General features: G+C 40.8%; 1 protein-coding gene across 3 annotated transcripts; it reads right to left on the minus strand.

Annotated features, from left to right (window-relative positions):
• Positions 1–29: 29 nt before the first annotated feature.
• LOC132910191 (excitatory amino acid transporter) lies at positions 30–10083 on the minus strand. 3 transcript variants are annotated; one of them, XR_009658708.1, is made up of 11 exons: positions 9042–10083; positions 7215–7340; positions 6897–7104; positions 6187–6229; positions 5862–6115; positions 5561–5794; positions 3315–3509; positions 3092–3226; positions 2911–3019; positions 2562–2833; positions 30–1781 (listed from the first exon to the last, which is right to left on the minus strand). XR_009658708.1 is itself a non-coding variant. In XM_060965753.1 (11 exons), exons 1-11 carry the CDS (start codon positions 9214–9216, stop codon positions 1733–1735), a joined length of 1647 nt encoding a protein of 548 aa, XP_060821736.1. In that variant the 5' UTR covers positions 9217–10083; the 3' UTR covers positions 30–1732. The 3 variants fall into 3 exon arrangements, 2 of the variants coding, with proteins under 2 accessions (XP_060821736.1, XP_060821737.1); XM_060965753.1 differs by having other exon boundaries at positions 2715–2833; XM_060965754.1 differs by having other exon boundaries at positions 2699–2833.
• Between the last annotated feature and the right edge of the window lie 9713 nt (positions 10084–19796).

Raw genomic sequence — 19796 nt, forward strand, 5'->3', positions numbered from 1 at the left:
ATATGTTTGAAAAGAAAAACACTACAGACTTGTATAAATCTGCGTCTTGTAATACAACACGTTGAGCCTTACAAGTATATTCACATGTAGTCTTTGAAGTATTTTGATAAATTATTTCTCTATTCGCTCTTTCAGATTATAAGACTACGAACAAAGCGCGCTTTCCTATACGCAGTTTGAACGAAAAATAAAATCAATGTTACGCAAACGGTTGGGCTACGGCAAAACTTGAAGGTAAACGATTCGACGCAAATTCGACAATCGGGAAACCTGAAAAGCAAAATTGTTAAACGAAAACGGCGACAAAGCTGCGAAAATTATTCCAAGTTTCTCGACGAACCCGTGAATGTTTTTCAAGCGACGAAGAGCTCGCTACGAAGCACTATTTACCCAGTTAATTTGTACATTAAACAGTCTCTACGAGAGAACACGTATCGACCTACGTTTCTAGTGCCTAAAATTAGTGAATCCTTTGCAGAATTCTCCTATAACGATATAAATACATTGTAATTCAAATGGCATGTCCAGTCTTGAAACTGCTCGTTGACGAGCGCTATGTCATCTTTTCTTTTTCTTTTTTCTGTTTTTTTTTTCCTTTTAATCATCTTCTTGGATGTGTTACAAAGTCGGCAACTGTAACTCGAGATAGAAATTGGCCTAAGGTTTAATCGAAAACAGAGGCAGAATCGCAGATTCGGTACTTGTCGACAAATATCTCGGACAAAAATGTCTTCGGTTCTAAGATCGTCGATCTATATTCGGTAAAGATTTCTATACACCGATCTACGTTTGTCGATGGTCCAAATGTGAAATTCGGTAGGATAAACGCTAAAGGAACCTACGTTTTCTTTCGAAATGTTTCGTCTACGTATTGGTAGTGTTTAACGATGTTCTATCTATCAAACGTTAACCGATGGTATGATACGTTTGTAAGTAATTACTATCGTGACTCGCGCTAATCGATTCATATCACAACGATTCTAACGCTACACAAAATGTTGCATAAAACCCTTTACCAATGTTTCGATATTCTTCCACGTAATTGTCAAGAATCGATCAAGATCCGATGTAGAAGGGAACATCGATCAAGCGTCACAAAGTCATCGTGGCACCATGCAAGGTTTCACTCATTGTCTGATAACGAAGAAAGGTTCTCGATTGGTTAAATCTTTCGTGAAATTGTTTTATCAATTCGCACAATTCACACTGTACAAAAGATTTTGTGGCAGTACAACGATCGGTCACGGGATATATTTACCAGGCAATGAGTTAACGCTGCCCTACGCTTGGCAAATGAAAAGCGCTTTTACTACTTTCGGGCGACCATTTATACGTCGCCGTTAAAATAAGGCACCACATCCGACGCTGTTCACGCGATCGTTAATACTCCAGAGTGCAATCGAATCGGTGATCTGGCGATTTTGCTCGAAGAAGCCACTACAAAAGCTTAGAAATGGTTTCGTTATCGTTATTGCTATACGGTCATAGCACTAAACGACTGGCGAATCACGTAGCGCACTCTTTCGTATTGACTTTATGTTTGATATCTGTTATGGTTGTAATCACGTAATTCCTTCGAACACATTCTGTAAGAGTAGAAAACAGATGCGATAAAAGGATAACATTCGTGTAGCCAGTGTACTGTTTTTTGATCCCAGTTGAACGCATCACACTCGATGGTATTTTATATGTACGCAGCTAGCTAAACTAACTTTTGGAACGTTAGCGCAGGTCAAACTGTCTCTTCCGTCACGCTCCTTGGTATCTGCAATACGCTGATGCTGAAACGAAACGACAAAATTGAAGAATGTCCCTGTGTTGATACAAATTCGAAGCGGCACTTTAACAAGCACGATGGAACGTTAGCGTGTATCGAGGATGACGATCGCATGGAAGAATGCAGTCAAAGCTGTCGACGATGAATCATGATCGACGTTCGATGATAGATAGATATTTCATAATTTGATTCGTTTATTCCGAGAAGTTTAAATCCAAGTCCAAATCCATCGAGATTGGTCGTTATTCCCAAAGCGTTTAGTAGAAATCTCAAGGGGAAAGCATAGCCTGAATTATTCTCGACTCACGCAATTTTCTCCGCTGTTTCACATTTGCTTTTCCCCAATACCACGCTGCATTTATTATGCCACGTTGTGTACTCTCAAGGTTGTTTTCGCAATAATTCTAATAACGTCAGTGCAAAAGTTCACTCTGTTTTTCGTATGAATCACTCCACGGCACGCCACATTTGCGATTGATCTGTTATTTATAAGATGCTATGTGAGTACAATGATCTACGGCTTCTAGGTCAAAGCGGCTCGATTTTCATAGCGAAGGTTACGCTTAATAATTACGAATGAGTTATAAAAAGAGTCGGGTCGCGTACGATTCATGAAAGCACATTGTGGGCGGACATGATTATGCTTGCTCCTTACTGTTATTCGGACGATGATCGATACGACTACCGAGATTCATTGATTTTCGCTTGTATCTTCTATTGACATTGAGCCGATGAAAATTTGATAGCAATCGAAGAAAGTATGAAAATGAAAAGACGTACGTACCATGAGGAAAGCCTGCCGTGAATCATTTGTAAATATCAACGATTTGCATGAGATTTTGCGGTAGCAAAGCAGAATAAAGGATGTAACGAAAATGCACGCGATCGTTGCAATCTTACAAAGTGATAGCCTAGCCCTACCAACAAGCTTGTTTACTTGGCGACGCCGGCTATCCTCGTGTCGTCTTGCATTTCGACGACGATGGTGTCAGGATCGGATACCCTGTTGGCGGAAATGCATCCGTTTGCGATAGTCGTTGGCAGAACGGTCTCCGACTGAAAGAAATATCCCGAGTTAATTTTGTTTCGTTTCACCCCCAAATAGCGTTCGCACATTATCGCAATGATCATACTTGATAAGCTGCTGCATCCAACGCCATCAGCTCCTTCTTCGACAATTGCTCGACCACAGCAGCGGCGTAACAATCTCCCAGCATGTTATTCGTGGTTCGAATGCGATCTCTGGATATAAAAATTGTTAGTGAACTTAGTACTTATTGATTGCTATCGAAAGAAAAATGCTATGTTACTTACACGAACCAATCGATGGTGAATAAAAGAGAGACATTGTAAACAGGAGCATCGATGGCGCTTAGGACAACCAGAAGGAGAACCAAGGCGGCGCTTGGAACTGACGCCGATGACACGGACGCAGCGGTAGAGGTTAAACTTGAAGAAGAACGACGCCATATCGATGAAAATGAGGATCGTTGTAAGTAACGAGTTCATGCAACGGACTAACTAAAGGAAAGCTTACATAACCGTTATAATTTCGCCGAAGCCCAAAACCATGCCATGCATCTGCGCGATGAAGATACTGGCTACGGCGACGAACAGCGCTGTCCCGTCCATGTTAATGTTGCAGCCGATCGGCAGAACGAATCTGGTGACTCTAGGATCGACCCGAAGCTTATCCGTCATCAGGCGAAAAGTGACCGGAAGTGCAGCAGCCCTGTACAAAACTGCGTTAGAAAAGATCGGGCAAAGCAGATGTCGAGTGATAAAGAAAGATCATTTCTCCGTGCTGCGTAGCTGATGTCCATGGACGAAGGGTCATTCTGGCGTAGTGTGATCGTAATTCGTAAGTTCTAACGCAACTTCCTCGACATAGTACGCTTTCGAGCGGCGAATAATGCAATGAGATGGATAAAGCACGAATTGTACGAAGCGAATAAGAAATTCGTTGAAAAGGTACGCGTCAAGGTCGATTGATAGAGCGTTCGGTGGTACAAGTGGCATGGACAGAAAGGTTTCGAGAGACTAATAACCAGAATGACCGTAAGACGAACTGAAAATCAACCAGGGTTAATGTCGACGTCGAACGGAACAGTGATGATTCTTCCATCGTGTCTCGAAATCAGGCTAACTCCTGCAACAGACAATCGCATGTACCTTCATGTTGCGGCCATCGATTACTTACCAAGGCCACCCTCGGTCTCTGAACCACCTGCAAAAGGCCGCGTGCAGCGCGTGTTCTAATACATCATCATGATATTCATACAGTCTCTGTTCAGATACACTAAGAGCTGTTTCTCTCAGTCGCACAGTGTACGCACAGTTGTGTACGCTCTCTTCTGGAAAAAGTTAATCCACATAGAAAACAAGTTGAATTAGATATTGCCGTTGCAGGGCGTTTACGATCTTGAGCGCCGCAATGATGGGACGGAAAAGGTTCGAAGCACGTTAAGAATCATTGCAACCGTTACACACGATGTACGAATGCTTCTCTGTCCCACGATGCATCGAAAGGAACGAACGGGGAACAAACGTCTGAAGAAGGAAAGTGGGTAAATGAAAGGAGAAGAGGGGTCGGATCACGTGAATTTTGGTTACTTGACGAATGCTGATGGACAAACTGAAAAAATGATCGTTGCTTCGCGTGATCCGCGATAATGAACAGTTAAAGAAATAGAAAATGATCGTAGTTCGGGTGTTCTGGCCAGTGATGGACGGCGCCGGCAAACCTGGAAGAGCGGGCTCGACACGAGCAACCAATATTTTTTTCAGCTTTCCTCTTGGAAAATTTTCTTGGAAAATACTTAAATAAATATCATATATGGCACGAAGCCTGTTTTGGCGGTCTCGTCTTCCTCTATCCTTCCTCTTACGAGGGATAGAAGATTCGGATAATGGAAGCCCTTTAAGTCTTCCACGCCAAGAATCAGTCCAGGTGACACGGAGTCAGCTGATTTCCGGCTAAATACGCACGGACATAACCAGAATATTTCCGTGCACTTACACAGTTTTTGTTTATGACATTCATCCTTCTTCGTTAGTCTGCTCTCTGTTGCATATTTCATATCATCAATGTCATCGAAATTTCGGTAATACATTCGATTATTTCGGTGATATGCTTATCATTTCGGTAAAAGATGCATTTAATTATTAAAGCTTCACCGAAAGTTCGTCGATAATTACTACTAACCGGGAGTATCTGCATCCTAAGTGCCACCCAGAACTGCATACCTCTCTCCCTTTCTCTCTCTCTCTCTCTCTTTCTTATTGGTCATGAGGAGTTTCCCCGCGAACAGCGCGGAAACATTAAAGAAACATAAAAGGTTCAAAGAGGAATCGAATGAATGACGGAAAGTAGGATTCGATAGCGTTCGACAACGTCTTCGAAGCGAATCGTAACTATGTTCTAACGTTGTGAAACGCTGTTGGGAAAGTATCAATCTGGGAAGGTGTACAGGACTAAGGCCTCGCAATGCCTCCTCTCGGCTGGCTGAAACATATTGTCTCTATCAATCGATTCAAACGCATGCGTCGACCTGTTATTTCGAGTCTTGATCGCCTTGCAGTTTCCTCGAACGATCGACGAACGTATGTAAAATAAAAATAAAAGGCACGACGAATTCGGTTGACAAGAGACCCGGTAGTAATGAATCGCGATCAACCGAGTAAAAGAATCAAAAACTAAATGACGATGACGACCGAGGCCATGTGAGGTAGGCGATATGGGTACTCTGAAGGTCGGGCTGAGTTCGAAGATCGACGACTCACGTTGATGACATGGCGAATGCGGTGAGAGTACCCTGGGCGAGGCCGGTGTAGAATTTAAAGGGGTTCTTTCTCACGAAGGCCAAATAGATCAGCTGCATGATCACCAACTGATAGAAAAACACACCAATCACGATCGTAACGATGAACCAGGCGAGCTGCGACATCACCAATGCCAGATCGGCGACACCGAGAATTTTGCCGGCTATTACCGAGGTGATGCCTACCGGTGTCATCCTACGAGGAAACGATTTTCATGTTTAAGCTTCTCGTCCTTCCATCGAATACGCGTCTTCATACGTACCACATTACAGTCGACACCATTCGCATGATAACCTCGAACACAGCTTTGAAAAAGTCGATTACGATTTGGCCTTTCTCGCCGAGAGTACCTAAGAACGTGCCGAACACCAGGCAGAAGAATACTATGCCCAATGTGTTCGTGCCGCTTCTGTATTGTGTTACTCTCATCAAATCATCGTCCCCGAGAACGTCTGAGGATATCGAGTCGGTTAGATTTTGAAAGGGCACCGTTTTTGGAACATATACGGTGTGAGCCTGCCAAAAAGATTTCGTGTAAACAATAGAATATACGTATAGACGCAATTATTAATGATGAAAATACGTACCTGTTGAAATGCTGCTTGGAAAATATTATCCGGAAACATATTCCTGTAACACGTGAAATGCGGCGCAATTTTCATAACTAGTTAATCGATAGCTGCGTTTATCGACGATATACGCTATAATTTCGTTAGCCGATAGCATGCACCGCAAATGCTTTGAACTATGCTTTGAACGGATTTCTTTAGCACGTATAAATAAAGTACGTGAGATCGATACTTCCAATCCCGTCATGGTTGATATCATTCCCAATTGTTGGAAAAGTTCACCGGTCGTGAAACTACACGACCTTAATTCCCGCTGGAACGCTTATGTAGTTCCGATAATTTATCACAATGTGTAAATAGCCAAAATGGAGAAAGGGTTTTTACTCGGCGAATCGACGAGTCGATTGTCGATAACCGTGTTTGATCCGGACAACGCTATCGTCGTTTGGCTTTATTATACAGGACAAGCTATGGAATCAATGAGAATAATCCAATAGCACGCAAGGCATGCGATGAAAGTTACCGCGATACCCCTGTCATCGGAGAGTACAGTGGAACGAGTCAAGCGTTGCTCCGGCGACGAGGTAAAGGACTCTACTTTTATCGTAGGAAAATTCCGGGACAGTGTTGGCGTACGTGTCGACGCAGAAGTACAAAAATAACGAGTATGATCGATATCTAACGACTAACACGATTTCATAAACGAAGAAGATAGGAATACTATCTACCTTCCCAAATCGAGAAGGCTGTCCAAGATGTTAACGGCTCTCCCGCTGTGCGAGGTCGCCATCGATTTTCTAATTCCAGGATTACCCGGATGAATGAGCAGAACCAGGACGACACCAAGGACAGCGTTCAGTAACGACGTGAGTATAAAGTACACCAAAGTTCTGACGGCGATCATTCCGTTCATTCTTGCGTTCAAACTTGCTGAGCCTGTAAGTTGTAGACGTTACATGATTAGCGTTGCTTCGGCATAATCAGTTTTTAATATAGTTTTTATTAGCTTCACTCTTCTTATAACGCATCGAGTTACATGTAGTTACCTGATATGAGACTGGCAATCACTAGTGGTAAGATCATTAACTTTAACAACCTCATGAAGAGCTCTCCAGGATAACTGATTAGCATAACTGCGTCATCGCCGAGGCTCAGGGGTCGTAAACCGAACCCTGAAAAAATAACGAGATTACTGCTATGACAGCTGCTTCTAGAAGGCTTAAGTCTATTCAAGGTGAATGTGATGAAGTGGCGCAGCAGAATGAAAACAAGTTCACTTTCTGAAAATTTACCAGTAAAAAGTTATATCTGTATAATACATAAGACTATGTACGGACGATAACACTGCTGTAAATTTACCAGATACGACCTTTGTGATAATAATTTTTAAAAAATAATAATATTTTAATGCGTAAAGATATAAAAATAAAGTGTGTGAGCGAGCTGAGAAGGTGACATGAGAATAGCAAGAGAACGCTGCAAAGGAGGCTACTTGTGTCCTTGTCTAATAATGCATGTACATTCGTATATTAAATATGTAAGTGTAACACCGATCAACGAGCAGCGTCAGTGTTCATGCCTGATTAGACAAGGATAGAAGACATCTCTATGCAGAGATCTCTTTTTATTCCTATAATGCATCCACTTACACGGTGATATATATTTTTATATCTCTATGTTTTAATACCAGTAACTGACTGTCGATTGTCTATAAACGCGAACGAGTTGTAGAAAGAATTGCTTTATCGACGAGTAGTAATGCGAATGTAAAAGGATACGCGAGAAATTGGGCGTGCCATTTAATATAATTGCGAATGATTAGAAAAGCGTATTTCCAAATTCGAATTCGTTAACATCGCTATAAATGTACACTGTGGCAATTAAATCGTCGAAAATAATGACAAAGCCTAAATAAAAACATGTCGACGGTCATCGAGTCATTTTCAAGAGAATCGCTTTCAACGTAATTTCAAAGAAAGGTTGGTACGTTCGTGTTCAAGGTTGTCCTTTCTGTTTCTAGGTGATAAGTTGGTTAAATAGATGAGACTTTTGACGGAAACCTTTCGTCGGTGATTGCCACCTTTTAACAGGATAACACGTTAGCGTTTTATGTAACAAAAGTTAATTTTAACGTGGATCGTATCGGTTAATGGCGCGCGAGACCTATCCAGTCTATATCCCTTCTCCTTGTCAATTCTAATTTACAGCAAGCAATTCGACCCGCGGGGGAACACCGTTGACAGATATAGTTTCAACGATTACGAAGACCCGATCGTTAAGTAGCGCGCATAATCATTTATTAACACGTGTATGGCGTTCGCGCACGTGACGCAACAGAAAACTCGCATTTCGTTTGCGTAAAATTCTAATGGAGAAAAGGGAGACAGAAAAGGATGGAAGAAATGAAAGAACAGAGATGGGCTTCCATCTACGACTGCTATCGATCGGCAGAAAAAGTAAGATCGGCTCGTATCGGATGAACTCGACCTTGGCACGCTTTCCCGTAATGGACGAAAGCGTAAGGAGCTTTTGGCATGGCCCTATCATTGTCTAGAGTGCATGATGTAGCTCGGAACTCGTCCTTACAACTTTCATCGTATTTACTATAAATAAAATATTGGTGGAAATTTTGCAACCTCATTGAGTAGATACTATAAGGAAACCATGTTTTCTCAAGTTTCGAGCTCGATACGTAACCGATTGACATTTAGTTGACATATCGATGATTCATTGACTCGAGAGAGAAAAGAAGTCGCCCCGACGTACACGATGAATCAGGTCAACGTATAAAATTAATATTATCGTAAGGATGTTCGACGTCGTAGATGAGTAAACCGAATGTTCGATCGATTTTGATATTTCTCCGTACTTACCGAGTATCACGCCGAAGAGAACACCGGAGAGGGTAACTATGAGAAGAAGATTTTCCCGCATGAACTTTCTGGTGTCGGCGGTCACCTTACGGGGACCCTGAGAGGCCGACACGTCCTGGCCATCCATCTTGGCGAACAAGTACTCGGAGAACCGAGCCGAGGACTTCTCCTCCATTTCACTAGGCCGCCAGTAAGCGGCGTAGGTGGTGGTGGTGGAGCCGGTCGCGCACGAGGAGGCCGATCCTCTGGGCGATCGCCCCGCCGATTCTGCCAAGTTCCCTTCTCGCGATCTCTCGCGGCTAACGGCGGGGCCCCGGCAACACCACAACGACGACGGGTTGCCGTTTTGGGGGTGTTTCGGGAAATCCGTGCGGAACGAGCAATCACGCGCTCCCACCAGACGTTCCAATAGCCTGACGGCCTTGCGAGAGCGCGGCAGCTCGATCGTGGTACCGGGATTCGACTCGACTTCTTTCGAGTCAAGTTGAAACGAATCAATCGGTCCCTCGCTAACGCAACCCAATGGCCTCGCGTTACTATCCGCGCTCACTTGACGTGCGAGAGGATTAAAGTCACAAGTTCTTCAGGATGAAAGAACACTGGGATGGGCTGTTCTCTGTTTTCTAAGCTTCGGAGGACTTACTCTTTTATGTATCGTTGGTAGATAACCAAGCCGTACCGAATAGGGAGAGAATTTCTTGAAAGGAAAGCTTGCGATCGATCTTCCTACCGAGGTCACCGGTCTCTCGGAGCAATTGGTTGATTCTGCCTGAACGTTCGCGTTGTTGCACAGGGTCAGTTACCTTTCAGAGCTAGCACTTTGCACCTTGGGCTGATATCGCTGGTTTGCATGCACCAGATTACTCGAATCGCGTGACTCTTTTCTTTTTAATAGTAGAACGAGCGGGATCGATTAGTCGGTCAACGTGGCAATTAAAAGAAAATGGCGAATAAAGTATACGAATGAAATTTGATGGTCGTTTAGATTTCGATACGTTTATCACGAAGGATGAGCCCCAACTGACCGGTTACTGGAGGATATATACGTATTGATTTGCCGAGATTCCCCTTTTCCCCGGCGACCCCTACTTGTTCCCACGGGCTCAGCCGGAAGACGCTTGCGCGAACTCCGGTAGCTAAGTCGGTCGACTGAAAACGGGTATGTATAGCTGACACCGATGAACTGTCGTTGGATTGTGCATTACGAGCGACAATAGTCAGAGAGGAATAACACAAAAGAGTCGAAATAAAGGCGCACAAGCTTTGATGGCCTAAACGAACGAACTATAGGACGCTTTGACGCTCCAGGGGTGTATCTGCCAAATATAGATGCATTTCGTCCTATGAAACGAACCTACTTTGACAACGCTTGCTCTTTGATTTTTCGATGTCCTGAAAAATCAATGTTCATATTCGTTCGAGTATCTCAATGATTTAAATTTCTTTGCAATTGAAAAAGCTGATAGCAGCCGAATACAAAAATATTCTTCCCATAAAAATTTGCTAACGCTTTAATTCCATTTTAATCGTGTTTGGTTACGTATTTCGGAGTAACGATATAACGTTGTATTGATTAGGAATATACTCGATAAGTGTCCGACCGGGAACGAGGTGAATCTACTTGTGTCCGACCGTAATGGCTTTTACTACTGGTAACGGAGCAGGTGATTGTTACCAACAGCAAGAGATGGAAGCACTAGACTTTATTTCGATAATTTGTCCGATATCGAAGAAACATAAGCTATAGACTGATCCGATCGAACTCATACGTATTCTGAGCAATAATGAATTCGGGACGGATCTTAAATCGCGAGAACGAAATCGCGTATTATGCCAATTTGGTTTTATCCTCGTTAAAAAAGACGGCTTTAACATAAATAAAATTGCATTGGGAAATAATATTATTATAAAAATATCTGTATTGTTATAGCTAAACGGAAGTTTCTTTGACCTTCTCCCGATCAAATGTCTACATGTGAGCTACTGATAAATAAGTATCGACATTTCTGTCGTATTCGTATGACAAAGGTTATTCGAAATGCGTGGAATTATCCCAAGAAAAATTCGGTCGTTGCGTTGCGAAGGATCGGGTCACCGTTCTTGAATAATGGAAAGGAACTTCTCGTTTGAGATCATTCCGATAGCAAGGTGCGGGGATCCCGACTCACCCCTCTCGTAAATAATCTATGGAGGGAACTGTAATACTGTCGAGAACAGCATCGATATAAGTTCTTCTATTTATCGAGTTTCCCGAACGTGTACAACCACCGATTCCGTATCTTCCTCTTTGTCAGCGAGACGCATTCGTGCGTGGCTGTTTGCATTCTTCGCGCTGCCGACGACGTCCTCCGAGAAGAATATCGTCTATAGTCTCTTATTGAAAACAGTCTTGCGATTCGTTACCGATCCAAGAATCTCATTACAGAGGAAACTGGGAGCGAACGCTGAACAGATTCAATTTGTATCGCAAGCCAATGAGATGTATGGAAAATGAGGAACGAACAAGTAAAGTCTTGGAATCCAATTGTCGTCACGTTTCAGTGATCGCGTACGTACGATTCTCCTTACGTGTGCTCGTAAGCGGATTAAAATTGAACGAAAGTCGAAAGGCTCCCTTAATGAAGCTTTAACGGAAACCGCTCGAGGGTATGAGGCTTTGATTGGATATTACGTGGAATATGGATTATCAATCTTGGCCGCTTCCTACAACGAAGAAACATACGTTCGATCCATTCAGGATGTCAGATTAACGTTTTAAGAGTCGTAACCCGATCTAATTTATATGTATAGCATGTAAATTTAATTTCATCTAACATCGTACATTTAACACGCAGTCAGATTTGATAATCGACCAACAATGACGTTGTAGTTTCGTATTTGCATCATATTGTCGTAACCATAACGCGGTTCCCTATTGTTTACGGGCGGACTAACAAATCGGTTTAACGAGCACAAACAGGGTAGTTAGGAGAACAAAGGCGATTTAGGCGCGAATACTTGAACGCGTACCGTCTATTCTCAATCATTAATCTTCCTTAGGCTATATTCCACGTGCGTGTATCTGTATGAAAAGATTCGATCGGATTCCAGAGTCACGGAAAGCAGAGAATCCTGTGTTACGTTTATTCTTAGTGACGCGCGTCGAGGACGAATCGAGGATTGGAAAGCTCGAACACAATGGAAATCGAGAAGAAACGCGAGAAGCAAATAGAAAGGGGATGGAAAAGATAAGGGTGGAAAAGAAACTAGGTTTGTTAAGTAGATTTAAGAATCGCGTCGCTGTTGCACAGAGGTGAGTGAGACGCTTTAAGCTTGAATAGAACTCGGAACTGTGGTGAAGACAAGGGCCATTATGTCGGCACGTAAAGCGACGTCAGCCAAAGCTCGAGTGTCCGTTCTTTCTTGTAACTCCAGGTAGCTTTCATTCTCTTTCCTTTTCTTTTATAACATCGGGCTAACCATACGGTAAGACTGCCACCCAGTCGTGCCCTTCGTTCTGTTCTTCACCTATTTTCCTTTTTTTCTTTTTCAGTCGCGCGGGTCTTAACGTTTGGTAGGTCATCGGGTCGTTTGTCTCGGAAAACTTAGCGACTCCGCAAACTTTCCTCGAGACTTTGAAATCTATCCTCCCCTTAAAGAACGTAAATTTTCCGATTTATCGATGTCACATTTAACGTTTCAGAGGAACCGTAATTAAATTTGTCAGCCATAATTGTTCGTAACTTAGTAGAAGAAGCCGATGTTTTCCACTCTCTCAATTTTTCGTTCAATCGCCGGCAAGTTGGTTAAATGCGTGACTCTCGGAACTATAATAGATTGTTCGAGTCATTCCTTAAGATAAAATAAGATCTAATTAAATCCACCAAACTCACTTACGGTCCAACTTGTCTCAATTTTCTTCTGCCGTCAAACTTCTTTTTACTTGCTCATGGAGTTCGCTGACGAAATGCGAAGATCGATCGAATCCATTAAAAACTTTCTAATGTGACTTGTGTGGGCGATGGATAGCAGTTTGAAATCTTGCAGAACTTAATATGAAAACAAAGTTGTGAAAAGGCACGTATTTGTAATCAGATCGACAAATGGGTGAATATGGATCATAGATCACTCTGTTGGGGCATTAAATTTCTGCTTTTGTTTTCCTTCGCATAATTACATTTCTTCTCTCGTGATTCCGGCAAAGTATGATTAAACTTAAAATTTCCATCGATATAACGCTAGTTCGAGTTCGGTGCAGATCGACTCGCAAATTTTTTTTTTTTTTTTTTTTATTTTATTTTGGTTATTTTACAATTTGTCCTTGTGGACATTTGGTAAAGTGTTATATGTTGTTGGTGAAGAAAAAAAAAATATAATAAAAAAATAAATATAGCATGTGGGCGGCTACCCCCAGCGGGGTGCCAGCTTCGTTTTTTCTAAGTTATATCTTTTATGAGGTCTATTGGGTGTTTCCTTTTTAGTCTTCTTGCGATATTTGTTGTGTTACACGTTTCAGCTGCCAGATGGTTCGGGTAACGACTCGCAAATGGAATAAATTAAAGCGATCGTTCAATTTCTGATTCTGTATTGTCCGAAGAATTGAACGAAACAGAGAAAAACCGATATTTCTTCGCCCTTGGTACGAAGAGTTATCAGTCAGAGAAGAGTGAATAAATACATTTTCCGAGGATGGTCTTCGTTATTAGAAATCCTTATGTTGCTTCAAAGGAATCCTTATGTCACTACAATACTGTTTCGGTGTTAGGCACAAGCAAACCATGTGCACCACTATCTGCCGCTATCTACATCTAACAGGCTCCAATTCACGCTATGTTTGATAAGCAATAAATTTACACCTCCGTCCCCCGATTAAATCGAAACAAAGAACGCGATCAACAAGTATAATATTCGCAGGTACGTGACCACGCGAGAGATTGCTTTCGAAATAGATGAAACGTTCAAAAATTGATCGGCCAGTTCGGATGCTTTTCTATTGTACATTGTATGCGTTTCAGCATTCTCTTGTCGTATTACATTTTTTCATACGATTGAATCAACTACGTACGAATGCAACCGATAAATCTGCCCAAGTACTAGTAGTTTTTACTCGGAATACACGACGCAATTTCAAGTTTTTCGCGTTGGGAATTGCCTGTTTCTATGTATCTAATCCTCGATCATATTAGTCGTTTCAAAAGTTCATGTGAATCGATAATACTGAGAAGATCTGAAAGGTCAGCCTGTTACGAAACAGAAGGATATAATTTAGAACCAGATAGCAGCATGGAATAATCAAGAACAATTTCATCCCGCCAGGAAGATGGCTTCTATTCGAAATAAATATAGACGGGGTTTTCATGGAAAATGTAGGTATTAATTCGTAGAGTCTGAAACCAAAGTAAAACGAGCAGAGTTTCACGTGAAACCATCGTGTTTACATAGCAGGTGGGCCAATCGAGTGAATTATTCGGTGTCACCGTAGATTTCACTGACTCGTGCCTTGGTTATCCGTTCTACTTTGAGAAATTTCATAAAAGGTTCGCTACGGAAATAAATATCTGTTCCTAAACCAGAACACGTCGTTATAAAATAATTAAAACGAAATTCACCTAAATCGATGGTTACGAGCAATGATTATTCATATAAGGTTTCAAAGACTCTGATCACACGCTACGATGTTTTAACTCGGTTGTGGGTCGTTTCTATCAGGCTTCAAACATAAAGAGAATCAAACGTGTCTCGAGAAATTGGAAAATGGGATCGACTTTGATCTGTCGCTGTGCTACCTTAAAAGAATTCATCTTCTCGTTGATTTTATTTCCGTAACTGTTGGAACGATGCGCATGGTAAAGAAAAGATACTTGAAATCATCGTATGAATCTGAAACTACATTTTTAATGAAATATTAATTACAAAGTTCGTCCAATGTCAATGTATCTTTAATCAAATAACGCTTAATAAAGAAATATCCGTTCGAAATTACTGGAACGAAAGAATATTGGGAAACAAACGAGTATTTCCTTTTTTAAAACAGCACAAAGTACATTGGACAGCGAATGAGAATGATGAATGTGTGCCATTTAGGCTTGATTGCGCACCGAAAAAACTGAGTTTTCAGGAAACAAAAAATAGCAGGTAATCCATAAATGTACAATGTATTGTGGCCTCCTCGTTATAACGAAGTCGGCACGAAGTCGTGCACGGGGAGGATCGTTGCAGCGTTGTAGGAATATTTATACGTAGATATACACTAGATTTGGACACGCTAGACTTTTTATCGTATCTTTCCACTACCCATTATGAAACACGCGTAGTACTTAAAGATGACGAAATTTCGAGCACGTTGCAGGTTGCACGTATGTATCTTTGATTTTATGTACCTTTCATGGATAAGTGGTACAAAGAGTTTCTGAAAAGCTGAACACATACAAAGAGCACTTTCATCTTGGTCGATTCTCGATCACTTGTGTCTGCATTTCGAAGCGCAACCTTGGAGGGTCTCTTTCCGGAATGTTGCTTCAGCGCGATCGTCGTCGCAAATGAGTCCAACGAGAATTTCCTCGTCGGGCAAACGAGATTTACGCTAGAAAGGGACTTAATTGAAAGCAGAGCATTCCCTCTTCGTAACAACATTTCGTCGTCATGATTTATTTCTTTTTTTTTTTTTTTTATCAGGCAAAAACAATATTCAATCTCGTAAGCTGCTGTTGACATTCCGCAGTGAAACAAGTATAATTTTACCTAGCTGCTTTCATTAAGATTACTCGTTTCTTCCGTTTTCCGGAAGTTCCGAGTGATTTAACACAAAAATAAAATATTGGAGATAAAAGAAAAATCGAGGTGAAAAGGCGATAAAATGGAACACGACCGAATCGAAATCGAAGAAAGTTGACACTGGATCGATGCTGCTTCGCATGTGCTTTCTCTTCACAGCTACATATGTCGAACGTCCGAAAGGTCAATGCGACACGGTCTGCAATACTGTAGTTTACATCTACAAACTGTTCAGAAATCACTTTGGAACTTGTAAGTAATTCGATTCAGCATTTCCGCAATAGCTCTCCCTGGTCGTTCCTAGTTTCTGTTACTATCGATTTTCTATTATCTATTCACAATCCAAATATTTGTCGCTTCTTTATCTACGTATCAAATATTCTATCTGTGTACAATAATACTCTACCTGTGTATGAAATTTCAACGAGGGACGGAAGACATGAACTTTATTAATTAGAACGACGCTTACAACGCTTCCAATTAATTATATGTTTTAAGAAGGAAAATTTATTAATACCGTCTTTACATTAATTAATGCTTCATTTTCTAAAGGAAGGATCATCTTTTATTCTTTCTCCCTCATTCTACTCTCTCCCTTTGTCTTATCACTATTTTTTTTTTTTTTTTTAGTGATCGATTCTGTCCAGTTTTGTTAAATAGCATCGCATTGAAATGACAGTTAGCGGCATCTAACAAAGTGTGTGAACTAAATGACGAGAAATTGCGATTCTGTTACTTCGGAATAGACATAAGAAATATTTTAAAATTCAACGGATAAACTGATCTGTATCCCAGAGAGTTGCCGCATGTCCTCTAGCATGGCAGACAAAACCAACAGCTGAATTTTCTTCACAACGCTGCTCGCAACAAGACGAATAAACATTGTGTGACTAGACTGATTCTGTCGTGGGATCATAACAAGGACAGCCGACATCGTCTAATAAAGCGTACCGACTTTCCTGCAACAGAGTTTGCCATCGTAGAATTTTTATCAGTAGATAAATTCAATTATGTCAGCGTCATTGGAAATTTGAAATGTAGAACTATATAACCAAGAGAAATATTTTTCTCCGCGATAGTATTTCATATTTAAACTTCCTACGAATAGAATTGATTTTAGTATTCTGACCAGCATCATAACGAGGCAAAATAGAAAAATTTCTTGTATTTCTCACGATGTAACGAAAATGCTAAATTCACGTCACGTATTAAGAAAATGTGTAAAACATATCGGATATAAGGACTCGCACCGATCTTGAGCCCGGTGCACATGTGTGGCTTTTGTCTTTGTTGTCTCGCTACGATCGTATATCCTTACTTCTTTTCCAATTAAAAACAATGAAAACAAACATATGATCACAGAGAGATCACACCGACAAGTCATACGTCTGCACTGGGCCTAAAGGGGCTTAACCTCCTAGGTACGATGCGCCACTATAGTGGCTTTCGCGGATGTCATCTTATATCACGACGCGCCACTATAGTGGCTCATTCTACTGACTCATTCGCTCACCATTTCAACTGAACAATCTTTTTCATTTGTCTTGCTTCACACTTTTCTCGTCCTCGCAACGTTTTATAACAGTGTTAACAATATACAGGCAAAATATATAGTCTTTGTTTTTGATACGCCAGTGTCAGGTATCAATTGTTGCTTTTCGTTAAAATAAATATAATACCATTATTACATGCTCTTTTTAACATGCCGATCCGTATCCTTATAATTTTTTAGAATGTTCAAGCTGAAAATGTCGCTTCAAAACAGAAAACGAAGAGCAATTTGAAAAACACTATCGCGCTATGAGTGTGAAGATTGTGACGTAGGTCTATATATCGTACCGTGCTTTAAAATATATCACACTCAATTGTATTAATAATTGTTAAAGTAAATTATTGAAGTTGAAGTATATGCGTCATATCTTTAAGAAAAAATTTAATTTAATTATCAAAAACTTCATTTCAATGTGCTTGCGTAGAGAACAGCATTATCCGTCACACATTGCAGTGCTGTATCGTTTACGTGTAATTCGCATCAAACTCTGCCGTACAAAGAAACAAAATTCAACCTTACCTAAGAGGTTAAAGGAAAAGAGGAAACGGGTTTCGTGCGATATCGCTACTTCGCTCTGATTCTGAATAGAATCCATTTCGCCATAGATCTCACCAACTTAGTTTGCCTGTGTTCGTCTCGTTCTGCTCTTCTAAGAAACTAACGAGCAATATCCGTGAAGTTGGAGGAGGCCGCTCTTTTATGTGGTTGGGAAAAGGAAACTAAACGAACGTGCGAATCACGCGGCAATGTTTCGTACGGACAGTTCTCATTGTTAATCTCTTGGTAATTAAATAACAGCGAGAATCGAGCTTCTTTCTAATGGATAGATGATGTGCATAAAACGGCAAAGCAAATTGCAGCAAATTGTTCGCGGACACCGACTACAAAGCCACTGTCTCCGGTGGTCCAACATCCTGTCTTGTATTCGATTCATTCTCCGAAGAACCCAAAGCAATCGCTCCGCACAATCCACCGAAATAAAACGGACACGTTCGTTCGATCAACTGCCTATGACATGGAACAAGACCTTGAAAGATCAACTCTTGGTGAAGTAACTCCCTTATAATAGAATAACTTGATCGGAACCGATTTGCATAAAATTTCACGGCGGCCCTTACACGTTCGTGCTGCTATTGTAAAACTCCTTATAATTCATTAAAATCCATGTTTTGTCACCATATTCTTTAAGATCTCGCGTAATCAAGCGATGGAATTAAATGCGCGACAAAAATTAGTACATCATGATCTCCTTCCGAAATAAGATTTAATTGGTCAACCGGGAGAGACTAAAAATCTCGCATTTATAGAATGATAATCCAAACGTGGGAATGAATATTTACCAAGACCTCGTACTCGATGATACTCATCTATAAGATGAAAAATAAATTTCACACGTTTAAAACTATTTTTCTTTTCGAACAAAAGAGTACATCGAAGATGTTTGAAGAGCAACGTTACGTACTTGAGACGAAATTTCAAGTCGTGACTCGCGTAACGCGTAGTCATCGACAAAATTATTTTAAGTCGACCATAAAATAAACGACCAATTGAAATTGGTAATGGTTGTTAGGCAGCATTGATAAGTGGCTCCTAATATGGTTACATGCTTCGGTAAGTCTGTCGCATATTTGCATGTTCGATTGCCAGAGAGACAACTGGAAATTATGTTCGCAGTTTCGAACAACGTAATTTATTTAAGCTACTTTCCCTCGAAGCAATCAATGCTCCCTCATTTGCATATGGATACACACTGATTCGCCTACTAAAAACATTATCGAATAGATATTTCGAAACTTCCTAGTTCGCGTTACTTTGCGCCTAGTAACTTGCCCGCATGGCTCGTTAACAAACACAACCATAGTTTCACGCTCGACTGAAATAATCGTAAGTTCGTTTGGACCAAACGATGTTTCCAAAACGATAAATCGTCAGATGATTTGTTGATCAAATTCAACGTGAATGTAACTTTTCGCTATAAAGATCCCTGTATACATTGAAACGTGTTACCATGCATATATGCGGGTTTCGTGAAACCTATATCAGTTTCAGTTTACCTCCACATTACCGATTCTTCTCAGCGTTGGTGTGATGTGAACGTTAAAACGCGTGATTCAAAATCTTTGGTTATTTTCCAATTCCAATATTATTACCAATAATAGGAGGTATATTTATTACAAAAAATAAAAATTTAACAACTATAAAGAAATGTGTAAAACGATGGTTAATTAAAAAAATGAATGATGAAATGAGGAAATGAATCTAGTGATTGTAGAAATTATTTGCGTTTTTAATATTCATTGGATAAAGTTCACCCGAGGATTGAAAAATAAAATAAAATGATGAAAGTCTATTATAAATTATATTCGGTATTGATGTCGCTCTTTAACCTGTATTCCAGTCGGGCCTTGCTCACCAACTAAGATGGGAGTCTAATTCCTGCACCTATACTA

Source organism: Bombus pascuorum, chromosome 8, assembly GCF_905332965.1.
Source record: "Bombus pascuorum chromosome 8, iyBomPasc1.1, whole genome shotgun sequence".
NCBI lineage: Eukaryota > Metazoa > Arthropoda > Insecta > Hymenoptera > Apidae > Bombus > Bombus pascuorum.